Source organism: Homarus americanus, unplaced genomic scaffold (genome assembly GCF_018991925.1).
Source record: "Homarus americanus isolate GMGI-L3 unplaced genomic scaffold, GMGI_Hamer_2.0 scaffold30620, whole genome shotgun sequence".
NCBI classification, from domain to species: domain Eukaryota; kingdom Metazoa; phylum Arthropoda; class Malacostraca; order Decapoda; family Nephropidae; genus Homarus; species Homarus americanus.
Genome location: NW_024744477.1, coordinates 365001 through 382795, shown reverse-complemented (window position 1 = coordinate 382795; position 17795 = coordinate 365001). Strand labels below are relative to the sequence as shown.

Genomic DNA, 17795 nt, shown 5'->3' with positions numbered 1-17795 from the left:
AACACCTCATGACCTCTCCAAACCCCAACACGCCCATGACCTCTCCAACCATGACCTCACCCAAAGTTTTACACCCCCAGCACCTCCCCTGAGTTGGACACCACCTTCAATGTAAAATCTGATACACCATATAGTCTATTTGACTTCGATGACTTGCTGTTAAATCTTACAATGGATGATTTGAAACCAACAAGCTTATGTGAGAAAATGGATGAAAAATTAGGTAACCGAATTACTGTCACAATCATGAACTAAAATGATATATCTTTACAGTACAGCCTCCATAATTTGTATTCCCCAATATCAAAATCACTCATAATTCGTAATGTTTTGCTGTTACGAAATAAATGTTACACTTTTTGTAATATTTGGTAAAATTTTGAACTATGAGAAACATTTACAAATATGTATGACGTACATGTTGCCTCGGGATGCAACCGCCCGCCTCAGTGTGGAGTGCATGTTTACGGTCTACTGCTAAAGCTTCTTCCACTTGTTTTCCAACATTGCCCAGTGTTTGAGTCATTGTTGGGACAGGCAATGGAAGAGTACTGTTTTATTTGACTTCCTCAGGAGGAGTCCCTCATAATTGGTAAGGGCTAGAGCTCCTATTATTTTGATTATGGTGTTTTTACTGTACTGAGAATATTGTAAGGATATTTTTCTGTGTGTGTGTTGGGATATTTTGTCAAATTTCACTTCATCAGCTTATATTACTGCTAGTGCTCAAGAGGTTATGAATATGGTATTTTCTATTATATAAAACATCAAACCTTAAGACTGTAATAATTTTTATATGACTGGAAATATACCTAACTATACTGTATACATTTTATGCTTTTTTAATATATGCTATCTGAATACAAATGAGATCTTATAATTTAGTCTAAATATTAAACTAAATAAATGGAAAATACGACTGATATTTTTGCCCAAATTTTGACCCTCTTAGTCACTCATATGGTACAGTTAATTTATCCTCTAATTTTTATCCACACGGCACTTCAGTTTCAACTAACTTACTACACAATAAAGAAACATAATTGTCCAAGACCATTGAAGCAGACCATCAAGATATGAAATACCATACTGCACACATCATCCATTCATGTACACACTCACCAAACACTTCCTGCACACTACAAGCAATATGTAATCTGAAAAATGAACAAAGAATCTGAAACCATTCCGAGATGACAAGCCCCATTCTGCTCATTCTTACGTCCATCGGGCCCAGGTGTTGGAGAAGGCTTTGTTGAGTGTGCACCTGTACTATGCAACATTCATGCCAAGGTTTGTAATTACCAGTGAAAACCATTTGTGTTTGTTTTGTGAGGTCTTAAGGCCAGAATTCCACAATGCCTTCTAAGACATGAAAGAGTTACGAGGGAAGCACGAGCGTGTCATCAACGGATGCTCAGGAGTGCTGAGTCTAGCGAGGTTCAACAAGCACCCTGTGGTTAATAGTGGACGATGATCCCATTACCAGATCTTGGGTCCACTAATTATACCACACAAAGACATTCCAACTTGAGACGTCCCTCACTGTCACTATACCAACAAAGAAACGACAATGCACATTATCAACTGTGTTACAATGTACAGTAAACTCAAACTACTGTACTGTATATAAAAATAATGAGGTAAACTTCTCAGTCTCTGTTTTGTCAGGAACCCTGTACAGTAAACACCAGTATACTGTGATCACTATCTTACAACTTCAAGTACATTAATATAACAAATCTTCTTTAATAAATACTTTATTACAAATCTCAAATTTATTTACAATTCTGAATATTTTCACCAGTAGATTTAATGAAGTATTTGCCCTATTTAACTTTGCATTTTCTAATAAGTTTATAATTAAGGCATAGCTTACAGAGACCAAATCACTCCTTCCTCAGCTGACCTCAGGATTTGCAAATCTAACTTGTCTTGCAATAATGCAACTCCATGAACCAGAAATCAATAAAAACATAAAAAATAAATTTTCAGTACAGGTATTTTACAGAGAAAACTACTACTCACAATCTACAGACAAGTTTACACTGTTAAGTTAAAGAGTTTAATGTACAAAGGAATAATGAAGCAGCGCAATACACAATAGCAGATGAATTAATGGCCACTTGGAAAAACAAAACATCTTTACTTTTCTTAAATTCTTAAACATTTGTGTTGACAAGACTCAAAATCATAACAAAATTAGGAATCTGTTAACATGTTCAAATTCTCCAGTACATTAAACTCTTACAAATGCCTACCTGAAACTGGATCCTTCCAAAATGAAACTACTTGAGAAACATTTAATAACAAACAGTTTCAAACAATTTGGAAATGTGATAAAGTAAACACAAACAGCTTAACCTGCCTTATGTCTCTGGACTTATGATAATCTCTGTACATTAAGCCCCTGGTAATGTGCACTTGAGACTGAAGCTTCCCGGATGACATTACTCGGAGAATGTTTACCGTTGGATGACTTCAGGAGGAATGTAGCCTTCATCCACCTTTCTGGGCTTCTTTTTTGGGTATCTCAGTGACAGCTTCTTTGGGTAGTACCTGTGAAATAAGATAAAAGTCAGGCAAAGTTTATTTATTTGGAATAAACCCTTAAACGGCAGCCATCATCAAGGAACGTTCCATGTGAGGGAGGAGTAAGGGGATCCTTTACCGCCAGATAATGGTTAAAGTTATCCATTAAAAACTTTTGACCCTGACCATACAGTACACATAATACAGATAAAATTTAATATCCCTCATTCATTTAAGCAAAGGATAATAACAAGGATTTATTTTTGGAGTTTAAGTGATATACAGTGAAGCTTCTATTTACCAGACTATTGGGAGAGTAAAATCCATTATATCGAGGGTCCGTTATATATGAAACCCCCATCTAACGGATTATATGGGGAGAGGAGTCAGTTACATGGAGGTTTCACTGTAAAATGATTGACAATAATTATATCCTAACTTACTTTCTCCTCGTGTCTGGTAACAACATCTCCAACTTTTCCTTGTTGTCAAAGAAGAATATCACTTCTTCTCTCTCAGCCAAGTCCTTCTTCTTCCTCTCTATCTCTGCCAGTAGTTGTCGCTTCTTGTACTCGTCCAGTTGAACTTGGAACTCATTTTCCCTTATCTTCTCCCAACTTAAGTAAGTATCTTCCTGTTCAGAGTAAAAATAATGTAAATCGGAGTTACAGAAAAATCAGAGTGAATAATAAACTAATATTCAAATTGCTTTCTTAGATCCATCTCATACAACACAATAGTTACCCTCTCAAGACAGGACCAGCAAGAGAGAGAGAGAGAGAATGAAAATGTCTTCACCTCTACAATACCTTAATCCTCTATGAGTCTAAGGAATGGTTGTAACATGAGAATCTCCAGTCTAACCTTAGCCTTCTGTACCTCTTCTGCCATAAGCCTCTCAATCTCTGCCCTCTCTAATCCTCCTATCTTCTACCCTCTCTTATCCTCTGCCCTCTCTAAGCCTCTTACCCTGTGTCTGTCACTACCCAATACACTCCAAACACTGGCTCTGTTCACCTTCTTGACCACATACTGTTCTCTGGCATCATCTTCCATCACACCTCCCTCTATTTATTAACATTATTTCTCTCCTAATTTTGAGGGGGAGTAATGTGGGAAAGTAGTGAAAGTGACAGAATATAGGAGAGAAGTTCCAGATAAGTAAAGAAAATGACAAACAAAAGGACCAAAATACATTGAAACTTCCATGTACACTCACACCTTCATCTTCCATACAGTAGACAGTTTAAAAAGTGTATATGACTTACCTGAGCCTTTATATCGCTCGATTCGGCCTCGGTGGCAGCTTTCTGAACCATCTCATTAATACACGATCCTAAGTCAAGTTCGGCTACCTTATCCCCACTGGCTTCAAGACGCAAGATGCCTGATGTGATTCTTTCCTTTATCTCAAGATCATCACAAGTTTCAAGGAAGTTCTTTACTCTGGTTAACTGTCAAGGAAAAAATATTATAACCTTCAAGATATAAAGTCCATTTCAAATATGTTCTAAGCATTTTTGAGATAATAAAGACACATTTGACTTTTTAGAATTCCAACAACTGTCTAAAAAAAATTGTAAATAAAAAATCAAATCAAAATCTTATAAATTTCTATATTTTCCTTAGTTAAAAAAATTAAACCAAACCCAATATCTTGTTCTGTAGTGTAAGTAAGCATCTTGAAATATAACCCAACCATAAGAATGAGCACTGTACATGTCAACAAAACACAGATAAGTTATGAAGAACAGTGGAATGCTATGTAAAGACAGACTGTTTGAAGGGAGATAGTCAACACTGATCAAATGAATAGTTAGACAGGTCATAATAAAGACAAAATACAATAGGTAAAAATAAAATACAAACTATCAATATTACAGTTACCCAAAGAATATATATCTACAGACAGCTATTTGGTCCTTTTCACTTTAGTATGGGAGGATTATGAGGTACAGATATGTTAAAGAAGAAAGGAACTAACAGAGAGAAGTAATGAAAGACAGATGACACAAAAAGGTCTCAGGCGAGGGGGAGAAATACGCACTGATAACTCCTCATATCTTAACATGTATATACAAGTACAAAAAACAATCTTAGCATCCATAGAGTCATATTAATTCATAACAAGTCACTATTATACAGACTGAATCATCATAAACACATAAGAGGATTTAATATCACTCAAACTCAATAGATTCACTTACCACAGATGCAGCAACTGAATCTGTTCCTTTATTTGCTGAGTCTAGTGCAGTATCCAGTTCCTTCCACTTATTATAAAGCGCCCAACCTAGTATCTCACAGCTAATGCCAACTGAGCCACCAATCAGAGGGGAGAGCCAGGCTAATGTCTTGCCAACGATGTGATTGGGATCTTTTAAGTCAAAGTGGTCGTCGAAGTAAGGATTGCGGAGAAATTTCACTCGAATTTTTACCTGGAAGAAAAAAGTTCCGTAAAAATCTATAATTACTTGTCATAAGGTAGACTGACACCATGCTAAAATTGACACCACGTTAAAATTGACACCACGTTAAAATTGACACCACGTTAAAATTGACACCACGTTAAAATTGACACCACGTTAAAATTGATATAGCAGATAAAAAGAAGCTAAATACTATACTGAAGACAACTGATAAAAACAAAGGACAAATCACGACAAGTGAAGGAGATATGGCCACCAAATGAACTATCTTAGACTCTCACTCCTATACCTTAAACATTATGTAATTTACAGAGGACAATACCCCCATTTAGGTTCTAGATCCATACCTCTTCTTCAGGTTGTTCTACTTGTGGGGTGTAGTCCTCCCACGGTTGGTTCTCCTCCGAGGTGACGTAGGAATAACAGGAAGCCAATGTCAGTGCCTGGGTCAACGAGGAGCCAAAATCTTCCTGGAGCATGTGAATTGATGCCACTCGAGCCGCAGCTGAGGAAAGAAGAGTCCAATTATATCTCTTTGCATTTTACTCATAATAGTTCATACTGTACATAATCCATTCCAATCACTAGGTAATATGCAATATATTTCAATCACTAGGTAATAGAACACACTCTTCCAATCACTAGGTAATAGAACACACTCTTCCAATCACTAGGTAATAGAACACACTCTTCCAATCACTAGGTAATAGAACACACTCTTCCAATCACTAGGTAATAGAACACACTATTTCAATCACTAGGTAATAGCACACAATCTATTCCAATCTCTAGGTAATATACAATCTATTCCAATCACTAATTCATGCACAATGTAGATGGTTAATCTTTAGGGAAAATAAGCTGCGGTGTCTATTTATCAGGTGATCAGCTTAATATTTCATAGAGGCTGACATAGAAGTGAATGTTTTAGATTTACTTATCCATCACACACACACACACACACTTGTCAACAGATAGACATAATTAAAATGTAAGACCCTCACTAATTTGGATCTGTAATAATAAACCGTATAACAAAATGAATAATAATGTATGACTGCAGTGAACCAACATCATCCATAATGTACTTAATAAAATAGTAATAATAAGGAATTGATTTTTGTTTTTTGGTAATTCAGTCAATCATTTTGTTATTACTGTACAGTCACTCCAAAACCTATCTTTACTTGGGGTAGTCAATGAATTTTAGAATGAACACTGCGACTCCTGTTGTCTCAGTAGCATGTAATGTCAAAATTCTTATACTGTTGCGTTGTATTTTCTCAACACAATTTAGTAAAGATATTTTGAGTGACTATTTTAATTTACATAAAGTAGAGGATAACAAACCTGTATAATTCTTCTGCTCTAAGAAAGTATCCATGAGGAGGTTGGATATATAATGATCTGGAAATATCCCATAATTGAGAGGATCGGATATGAGTTTCAGTAAGGTCGGGGTGCAGCCTCCCTCTGACAGGACGCGCAGCACAGCATGAGGGGTTGAGGGCAGCGTTCGTACGGTCTCGGGTGAACGACGGAGGCGGTGGATCAAGTCTTCGATTTCATCTTCAAAACCCACTGCTTCGGATTTTTCTATCTTGTTCACAAACTGGAATTATAATGTAAGCAGTGAGTGTCATACCCTTGAAAACTGGAAATACAATGTAAACAATGACTTCCATATCCTTGAAAACTGGAAATACAATGTAACCAATGAGTTCCATACCCATGAAAATGGGAAATATAATGTAAACAATTAGTTCCTTACCCTTGAACTCTATATATAACAATTCAAAATTATGTTCCAGAAATAACTTGAACTGGCTCAAACATCAGTCAAATCAGTGAGTGGATAGACTTAATAAAAAAACCCATTTGAGTATGACTAGACCAAGACAGTACATACCAGATCCACATCAATAGCGCTCACTTTCCCTTCCTGCTTATACTTCAAGTCCAGTTCATAGAAGTATTCACCTGGTGAGAGAAGAACTATGATAAAACTAATTTACAGTACAGTATTATTTCATTTTATTGTATTGTATTCTATCCCATTCTATTGTATTCTATTCTATCCCATTCTATTGTATTCTATTCTATCCCATTCTATTCTATTGTTGTTCTTCCTACACAACAGCCTATCCTAAACCAACCAATCCCAACCTAACTTTACCTAAACTCATCCTCGTAAACAGTAGAAGGGTGGTCAGGTTAGGTGAAATAAACAAAGGCGGAAATTCTTCAGATTCACAGATCTTCCGTACTAACTGATTCATGAAAGATTTTAAGCATAAATAAAAAAAGGAGAACATTATGAAAACACATGATTACTGTACTGCCAATAACAACTATTAAATAAGAAGCAAATTTATGATCTTATTCTGCACTAAGTTTATTTACGATCTACTAAGTTCAAGACAAAATTACTTACTAGGTTTTATGGCAGCTATGAGAGGGAGTTGTAGTCGTTTGTTCCAGGCTTCCTCACAGCGATAAGAGGCAGAGAGGAAGGTACGATAGTCTGTCAAATAATGAGAGATACTTATGAGAATTACAATATTTCCAACTGGATGTTTTAAAATACTGCAATAGGTAAATTTAACATAATTATCCAAAATAAATCACAGTTATCTGTCTATTCAAAGTACAGTGCAGTTATTTACACATTACATGATACAGTACAGCACTCATTAATAACCTGGTACAGTGAGACCTTTACTTAACGGACTATATGGGAGAGAGCGGTCCATTATATCGAGGTTTGTTAGATGTAAAACCTCCATAAGAGACTACAGTATATAGGAGAGTAAAAACCTCCATATAACGGACTAGATGAATATGTCAGATTAATGTCTGTTAAATGGAAGTTTTATTGTGGACTTCTGGAATAATCATCTAGTTTAGTTTCTATTTCTTTTAATATTTGAAGTTAATATAAATTATTATTATTGTACAAACACGGTAACCAATGCAGGATTTCCCCTGGTATTATCATCGTTTTGGTCATGCAGCAAATTTACATTACTTGTAGGTCAGGATGAAATTATTTTTTTTATGAGTTTTAAATGATTCTGACCTGCGTAAAATATGTGCATGACCAAAACGATAATTTTACCTTTGCCCCAACATACAGTAACTTTAGATGTGACATACTGTACTGCTGTAGCCAAGATACAAACACAATTATTGACGCACAGAAGACACAAATCACGTTCTGTTTATCCAACTAAACATCACCCAACCTTCCTGAATGAATCTTGATGACTATAACACATTTCCTTCAATAAATTATGATGGAATTCTACAGGAGAAACTGACACCAATCACTCAGAAAATTAGTCAATACAGAATAATAACAGGAATGAGATATAATACGTCTAAACTGTGCTCAATACTCCAGCAATAATGTCACATACGAATTATTAACCTTAATATGCTAGACAAACACTGACAATTAAACTTAGGTTGTGTTTGTAGTTTATGTGCAGTATGCCGGAGAAATGGCCTTAGCGCCCTCCCTGCCATGTTATTGGTTTGACTTCTTAGATCCGAGTTGTGTCATAAATATTTGTATCTTCATATCTTTATTTTTAAGTATATTTTTCTAAAACTTTTAATATCAAACTAATTTAAATATTTTTATCGATATCCGTTGCAATAAAATATGAAAAACTTAAAGATATTTATGGACTATTATTCACAGTACATAATACATACTTAGACATTGTTTACAAGACAGAAAACCGGGAGGCAGGTTCTACTATGTTAATATAATACAACGAACAAGAACACCACCTCATGAACATTTTATGCACAAGCTTTATTTATTTGATATACTTTTATTACATGTTTATTTTTATTAGTAAATTAGGGTAATTTTGCTGTTTCGTATAATCTAAAATAAATTGCCTCGTAGTCCACATTTGACCATATGGATTTGGGCATCAGAGACAATTTTTTTTTCCTTTTATCCACTTCACCGGCTAGTTAGCCGCTTGGGCGAACGGTCACGTTTCTGTTACGCACTGTTGGGAAGTACAAGGCATGCACTGGCTCCTGAATGTATCTGAACCTGCTCCAGTGTTGGTCAAGTCTGTCTTGAAAGAGCTCACACTCGGTGCCGTCACAACACTCTCTGGTAGATTGTTCCAAGAGCTTGGGCGAACGGTCACGTTTCTGTTACGCACTGTTGGGAAGTACAAGGCATGCACCGGCTCCTGAATGTATCTGAACCTGTTCCAGTGTTGGTCAAGTCTGGTCTTGAAAGAGCTCACACTCGGTGCCGTCACAACACTCTCTGGTAGATTGTTCCAAGAGTTCTCAACTCTCACTCCGAAAAAGTTAACCCTCACAGTTTTCTGGGTTTGCTGCTTCTTCAACCTCGAGCTGTGACCCCTTGTGGGGCAAGCGACCGCCAGCTCCAGATAAGGGCCCTCAACTGAGTAGTGCTCTTTGAGATGTTTATACACCCCAATCAGATCTCCCCTTGCCCTTCTGTAGTATAAGCTAGGCAATTTCAGGCGCTCTAATCTTTCAGGGTAGCTGAGGTGCTGAAGTGCAGGCACCAGTCTGGTGGCCCTCCTTTGGACATTTTCAATCTACTAACAGTCTCTAGCATACCTCGGGGACCAGACCAGACTGGGTGACACAAGGTCATTGACCTAGGGGTGACAGTACTCCAAATGGGGAAGCACTTCACTCTTGAAGATCGTTACGAGGGACGGACCGTCTAGATATCTAAACGACCTTCTTATAAGACCTAATAATTTATTTGCCTGATTTACATTCTTCTCGCAATGGCCCGAGAACTTCAGCTCATTGTCAACATACACACCTAGGTCCTTCTCACATTCAGTCTCAACTAGTGCAGTTTCTTCATCCCGTTGGGACATATGATACGCCTCCTTACCGTTGGTACCTCTCAGGTGCATCCTCTTACACTTCAAGACATTGAATCTTAGCAGCCATTTCTTGGACTATTCTTGGAGCTCTCAGACACCAATACGCGCCCTACTTGTTTTTTGTTTAATTACATCGAGGTTGAAGTGATTATATATTTAAAGTTAATATATATATATTGAAATGCTCAGGTGTTAGTAGATGATAGCATGTCCCTTGGTATGTGGAATTGGATATCTTGTATAATTAGATAACCTGGCATTGGGGATGTTTTGAACTCTGAATTATTATATATTTTGTACATTTTTCAGATTCAACATGCCAAGACCTTAGAGATGTATGGAAGGTAAACTCTTCTCTCATTTTACCCATAGCAGAGTTACTTGGTTAACTTCGATGACATTCTTTAACGTCTCTTTATATTCTAATTAATCCCAATACCCCCATTTTTTCCTACTATAACTAGGTAACATAGGGGATTAATTAAGGGATTAAATCAGAAGGAGGCAACTGGAAGGCAGGAGTCAGGACAGGTATTCACACGTGAAGTGAGTCAGTGTGTCGCCGAACCTCGGGCAGTGCGGACCTCCTCAGGTTGTTCCTCACACCCCGCTGCCTCTCGCCCCTCCCCCTACCAGGTGAGGCAGTGTGCGGATGTTTTAATTCCTCTATGACACGTGGTGATATAATCCAACTAAATTTGTCTAAATACACACAAAATATATATAAATTAGAAGGTTAGAATATAAGGCGACCAGAAATATCAAACAGAATTATCTCAATATTAATATATTATTCTTGTATGTAACTTTAATCATTATCGGTTTATTTTAGATAAATAGGAATATAGACAAAAATGTGGTTCCTTAATTAAATATACTATACTCATACGTGAAAAGAAATAATTACGCTAGATTTAAAAGACAGTCAAACGAACAAGTAAGGGCTCAAGGGTTTAAGGTAAATAGGACTATGAAGGGTCAGTCAGAGGGCATTAGTGACCCCTCCCCCCATCACTAATATGAAGGGTTAGTCAGAGGGCATTAGTGACCCCTCCCCCCATCACTAATATGAAAGGTCAGTAAGAGGGCATTAGTGACCCCCCCCATCACTAATATGAAGGGTCAGTCAGAGGGCATGAGTGACCCCTCCCCCCATCACTAATATGAAAGGTCAGTCAGAGGGCATTAGTGACCCCTCCCCCCATCACTCTTAAGTCAACATGATTATTGTTGATGTTTACGGGGGGTTCCAACAACTTCTGATCAATATTTTTCGTATTTTGAATGATTGACACTAAAGGAGATCCCTAAAAGTCGAATTTAATTACTTATTTCACCTGATGATTAAACACCACTAACTCAAACCTAATTTAACATAACCAAACCCTACTTGATGGGGTTAGGTTAGAGGAGGTCATCTTCATATGATCCTTATCTGCTAATAACTCTTAGGTGAATAACTTGGTAAAAGGTCAAAGGTCAAAGTCAGTGTAATTTTTTGTTTTTTGTCGGGGTGGTTTAGAGTCAACCAGGAATTCACTGAACCTTTACGAATCCATGGCTTGGGTGCTCAGTAAGGTCATGCAGCCGTATAAGATCAATGAAATATAACGTTAAGTATAGCAATAGATGAAAGAATCGGTAAATATTAAGGTAAACAATGCCATTAGTTTATTTTAACGAGAGACGGCATAGGAGAGGATCGCTGGTATAGTCCATGGGATAAAAGTACTAACCACGGTATGATGACGTTCAATTGACTTACCAATCACTCATGAAAATATACAAACACGTTTCAGAGGTCTTAATTAGCGGCAATATATTTATGTGTTATTAGTTCAGTTTAGTATGAGGAGATTTTCTAGGTGAGGTGAGTAAACAGCTAAATTTATACTTAATACGTTTTTTAATAGTTTATAGTTCTGATATAATTTTGTAGTGTTAAATCGTTTTAATGTTGATGTTTATTTGTGTTTATATACAAGTCTGTTTATGATAGTTATGGCGTCAGACCACCCCGCTATTGTGGTGTTTTTTATTTAAGTGGAGCAGCCAGTTCCAGTGTAATTAACCCCTTGAAAACTAAAAGGTGAAGCCATTGTTCTCGTGTTCTTAAAGGCGTAGGAATACAGAGAAACAAGATCGTTATGGTTTTAATATTTGAGACTATTTCAGGGAAGGTTAGTAGTAAATAAGACACATTACTGGGAACACCAACACGAGCTCACGCGTACAATGAAAACCTTAGTACCATTTTTATATTCAAGAGGAATTATAACTCAAATGCTAAAAGTAATAGTAATCTGAACACTATGGATTATTACCTACACTTGTAATGGCTACCTCTTACTCATGGATACAGAATAACCTTTAATAACTGTGTCGTCTTGTCTAGGAACCCGCTAACTGCTGAATGCTAGAAATCAGTTCAGCGTCTGTCCAAACTCACCTGAAGATTAGACACCCAGCTTATTTCACCTGACGATTCGCCTTCCTAATGCTAACTTAAGATATCCTAACCTAACCTAACCTAACACAACCTAACTTAACCCCCCGTGTCTCAATCTTCAGGTGAAATAAACTAGGGTGTCTAATCTTCAGGTGAAATAAGCTGGGGGTGTTTAATCTTCAGGTGATCCCCTCCCTGGCCACCCTAACATCAAAATACAAGACGAATTGAATGCTTGAAATACGTATTGGGTGAGATCCATGAGCCAATACGATTCTACTTTGGATCTTAGTGATTAGGCTTCCCAATACCTCACAGAAGGCTGATAAGAGCAACACTACAGCCCAATAGCCTCCACTCTCTGCTCTTATCGCATAATGTCTTCGATAATGAGCGATTTCCTGTACTTTAAATCCATTAGGTAGGTACATAAGCCAGAGTGATTACGATAACTGGGTGTATATCGTACTCTTGTGGTTATATCGTTATTTTTCCTATCGTTATGGTAACTCGGGGAGTGTAACGTCATCATATAATTAAATAATACTTTTTTCGCTGTTATTAATGTGTACTTAAACCACTTTTTTATTTAACAAGAACCTAATTAATATTTTTTTCACGTATAATTATATTTACTTGAATAATATATATAATCTGGTTGCATTGCAGAGAGAGTTATGTTCTTAGGTAATATTTCTTTTAATAATTTTCCTCCATATTTGATTTTTCGTTGATTCAGTTCTGGTTCATTTATTTATTTCAAGGTGTCTATTTTAAGGTGTCTATTTCAAGGTGTCTATTTCAAGGTGTCTATTTCAAGGTGTCTATTTCAAGGTGTCTATTTCAAGGTGTCTATTTCAAGGTGTCTATTTCAAGGTATCTATTTCAAGGTGTCTATTTCAAGGTGTCTATTTTAAGGTGTCTATTTCAAGGTGTCTATTTCAAGGTATCTATTTCAAGGTGTCTATTTCAAGGTGTCTATTTTAAGGTGTCTATTTTAAGGTGTCTATTTTAAGGTGTCTATTTCAAGGTGTCTATTTCAAGGTGTCTATTTCAAGGTGTCTATTTCAAGGTATCTATTTCAAGGTGTCTTTAAAAGTCATGTTACTCGGATACTCACTCGTACAGGACGTGTTTTGGTGTAGTTAAGACTGTGTATTCAAGGGCGTATGTAATCTATAATCTTGGCGTATGTAATTAGTATAATCTTGGCATGTGTTAACAGTATAATGGTAGCGTAACCAGTCTATCATTTTAGCGTAGTCTATAATTTTGTTGTATGTAGTTAATTTTGGCGTATATAGCTATAATTTTAGCAAATAGTCTATAATTTTGTAATATACAGCTATAATTAGGGCGTATACAGCATAATTTCGGCGTATATAACAATAATTTCAGCGTATACAGTAAAATTTTGGCGTATATAACAATAATTTTCGACGTATATAATTAATTTTTGCGTATACAGCATAATTTCGGCGTATATACCAGTAATTTTCGCGTATACAGAATAATTTCGGCGCATATACTAGTAATTTTCGCGTATACAGAATAATTTCGGCGTATATCACTATAATTTTGGCGTATATAACAATAATTTTGGCGTATACAGAATAATTTTTGCGTATATCACTATAATTTTTGCGTATAGCCCCAGTCAATAATCATAACGTATTCATCTAATCAATAATTAAAAAAGTTTAACGTGTTTTTTTACGATAATTTTGCAAATGTAAAAAAAGAAAAACCCAAAAATACACCTAATGAACGAAGTGGTGAGCAGCTGGGGGTCCTGAAAGCCTAATTATCAACAGGTTAAAACTCTTGCTGCTATCATTCGTGTTGACAGGAATTACGTTAGCGCCAAAACAAAAATGAATAAAAAATCCATATATTTTCTGTTTCGGTTTTTCATTATATACGAGAATTTTTTGTAATGTTATTTTATTTTTTATTTATTTATTTTTAAGTGAGTTTTGTTAGTATTGGTGTTCCTGGTTTTATCTATAGTGTGACCAGTTTTCCCAGTTTACCAGTAACTTTTATGCTTAGTTCACCAGTAACCAGTATTCCCAGTAGACCAGTAACCAGTATTATCAGTTCACCAGTATTCCCAGTAGACCAATAACCAGTATTATCAGTTCACCAGTATTCCCAGTAGACCAATAACCAGTATTATCAGTTCACCAGTAACCAGTAAACCAATAACCAGTATTATCAGTTCACCAGTATTCCCAGTAGACCAGTAACCGGTATTACCCATTCCAGAGATAGACACACAATCGCCTCATCTTGTGGTGTGGGAAGGACGCTGTCTCTACCACACAAAGGCATCAAACAGCGAATTTCCTCGACAAAGTTTAGAATCGGGGATGGGAGGGAGGATGGGGTGGGAGGGATAGGGAAATGAAAGGGTGGGGTGGAAGGGAGGATGAGAGGGAAGGGGGGTGGGAAGGAGGGAGGATAGGTGGGTGGGAGAGTGACCACCGTCTTGTTGACATCTTGTGTTGCCGCTGACCACCACCACACTCCACCACCATCATCCTCCACCGCCACCACCACCACCACCACCACTCAGTCTTATGCTAGTTTAATAATAGATTTTAACTATTATAAGGAAATAGTTAATAAAGAATAAACAAATTACAGAATAGCGATTTATGAAGTTAAGGTCATTCACTAATTACAGGTGTATTAGTGACGTCAGCAAGGCCGCCGTGGATGAGTGGTAACAGTACTGGTTCCCGCCAAGAGGGACCAGGTTCGACTTCCAGCTTCAAGCCCCGGTGAGTGTCTGTCTGTACGTCTGTGTATGATTTTGTCTATCTATCTATTTATCCATATATCTATCTATCCATCTATCTGTCCACCCATCCCATCCTCTCTCTCTCTCTCTCTCTCTCTCTCTCATTACACACCTTTGTTATTAATTACGCCTTGTTAATTAAAGTTAAATTTAAACATCAGGTAATTTTAATCACACCGACAAAAATTTGTTTATTTAATTATTTTTATTTAAATTCCGGATTAATTGAAGCATTCATAGGTGTTTATCATAATTAAAGTCCTGAAAATTGTATGGGAGGTAAATACGACGGTTTCATTGGCTAGTGTTTACAGGTTCTCATTGGCTAGTGTTTACAGGTTCTCATTGGCTAGTGTTTACATCAGGGTGTTATAGGAGGGAACTGTGTACACCATAGGAAGGAACTGTGTGCACCATAGGAGGGAACTGTGTACACCATAGGAAGGAACTGTGTGCACCATAGGAGGGAACTGTGTACACCATAGGAAGGAACTGTGTACACCATAGGAAGAAACTGTGTACACCATAGGAAGGAACTGTGTACACCATAGAAGAATCTGTGTACACCATAGGAAGAAACTGTGTACACCATAGGAGGATCTGTGTACACCATAGGAAGAAACTGTGTACACCATAGGAGGATCTGTGTACACCATAGGAGGATCTGTGTACACCATAGGAGGGAAGGAAGGAACAATACCTCAGGGAGAGAGAGAGTAGATGTAAGAGAATAGGGACAATAGGGTAGGCTTTGAGGCCCCTTCCTGTGTCCATCACCTGACGGGGCTTCTGGAGGAGTAAGGCGCCCTGGATAGGTGATAGTTACTGAGAGACTCGTGTGTGTGTGTGTGTGTGTGTGTGTGACCACCCCATCAAACGGATTATATGGGTTGACAGGTCTGTTATGTAGATAGATAAGTCCGTTATATGAGTACACAAGTCCGTTATATGAGTACAGAAGTCTGTTATATGAGTACAGAAGTCTGTTATATGAGTACACAAGTCCGTTATATGAGTACACAAGTCCGTTATATGAGTACACAAGTCCGTTATATGAGTACACAAGTCCGTTATATGAGCACACAAGTCCGTTATATAGCGGATACGAATTAAAACTCAACATTGGTTCGTGGTAATGAGTGGAGATGCTTTTGATGGGATAAAATACTGTACCCTGATACAGTCATTAGTGAGTGGTGTACCAGACCGCAAAATACTCGTGTGTATAGAATAAAAGTATAAAATAACTTTCCACAGAATAAAAGTTTAAGTATTTTTGTAGTTTTTACCGTAAAATTGAGGTTTCGACCAAAATAGTCCTGTATAAAGTAAAAGTTTGGGTATTTTGTGAGGTCTTGTGTGTGCGTGTACGTTGGCTATTAACACGTGGTAGTTATTCTTACTATTACTCTGGTAGTTAGTCTCTCTCTCTCTCTCTCTCTCTCTCTCTCTCTCTGGTGACACTCGTATGAATTTAAAAAATGTAAATAGAGAGAGTGAGAGAACAAGAGAGAGAGAGTGAAACAAGAGAGAGAGTGAGACGAGAGAGAAAATAAGAGTGAGAGACGAGAGATAAAACAGAGAGAGAGAGAGAGAGAGAGAGAGAGAGAGAGAGAGAGAGAGAGTATACAGTACTATACATTATTAAAGATAATATTGACGGTGGTGGTGTTGGTAGGGGGAAAAGGGAGGGAGGAGGAAGGAAGGGGAGGGGGAAGGGAGGTAGGGGGAAAGGAAGGTAGGGGGAGAAGGGAGGAGAGGGGAAGGAAGGGAGGAGAGGGGGAAGGAACGAAGGAAGGAAGGAAGGAAGGAGAAGGTTGTGTCCATGTGAATGTTTGTCAATAATTGATGATAGTCATTGAGGCATCAGTGTTGCCATCTTCACCACCACTCCCCTTGATGGTTGTCAATGTTACCACACCAGCACCAAACCTCTTAGAATTTACTGCAACAATTAAGAAAATAATGTCAAGTTCTTATGAAATTATCTGTGAATGGTAATATTTGACCCCATGTATGTATGTATGTATGTATGTATGTATGCATGTATGTGTGTATGTATGTATGTATGTATGTATGTATGTATGTATGTATGTATGTAGACAAATCGTGTAATCTTCTAAGAATGTAGTGTAATATGGAACTAGATAACAATACATACATACATACATACATACATACATCATACATACATACTGTACACATACATACATACATATATACACATGACCGCGTCCGATTATTTTGCTTCGTGTTTCAGTCGCTTTAAACCCTGATGAATGAGCGAGATAACTGATAATAATTCCTGATAAAAAAACACAAATTATTTTTCGCTCGTGTGGTGTTTGTTTGGATGGCGACTTGTTTCTGATTGGTTAGCGAGTCAGCCAATCAGATGTTGTTCCGTCAGTGTGCATTAGTTGATGACGTTGATGTAATTAATTTTTTTTTGAGGCGGGTTCTTCATCTGACTCGAGTGATGACGCTTCTGATAATACTTAACTTAGTCTTATCACCACTACCACACTACACCACTACCACACCACACCACACCACACCACACCACACCACACCACCACCACACCACACTACACCACTATCACTACTACACCACCTCACCACCACTACACCCCCACCACACTACCACACTACACCACTACAGCCCCACCACACTC

At 37.3% G+C, this 17795-nt stretch overlaps 1 protein-coding gene and 1 long non-coding RNA gene across 2 annotated transcripts in view; one reads left to right on the top strand and one right to left on the bottom strand.

Moving 5' to 3' along the window:
• Positions 1-1744: 1744 nt before the first annotated feature.
• LOC121877928 lies at positions 1745-8505 on the bottom strand. The gene is made up of 9 exons (XM_042383889.1): positions 8417-8505; positions 7396-7485; positions 6871-6941; positions 6312-6573; positions 5309-5466; positions 4740-4970; positions 3801-3986; positions 2976-3166; positions 1745-2559 (listed from the first exon to the last, which is right to left on the bottom strand). Exons 1-9 carry the CDS (start codon positions 8487-8489, stop codon positions 2466-2468), a joined length of 1356 nt encoding a protein of 451 aa, XP_042239823.1. The 5' UTR covers positions 8490-8505; the 3' UTR covers positions 1745-2465.
• A 1919-nt stretch (positions 8506-10424) lies between these two features.
• LOC121877934 overlaps positions 10425-17795 on the top strand; it is a 13183-nt gene continuing 5812 nt past the window's right edge. The window contains exons 1-2 of the long non-coding RNA XR_006091065.1: positions 10425-10501; positions 15004-15100. This is a non-coding gene — a long non-coding RNA (uncharacterized LOC121877934). The remainder of the gene's footprint in view (positions 10502-15003; positions 15101-17795) is intronic.

Coding starts and splice junctions, on each gene's coding strand:
- LOC121877928 (XM_042383889.1), bottom strand. CDS start 8,489: ATGGCAGGGAGGGCGCTAAGGCCATTTCTCCGGCATACTGCACATAAA. Junction 6,942..7,395: donor CATAGCTGCCATAAAACCTA/GTAAGTAATTTT, acceptor TTCTCTCACCAG/GTGAATACTTCTATGAACTG. Junction 3,987..4,739: donor ATTCAGTTGCTGCATCTGTG/GTAAGTGAATCT, acceptor TTTCCTTGACAG/TTAACCAGAGTAAAGAACTT.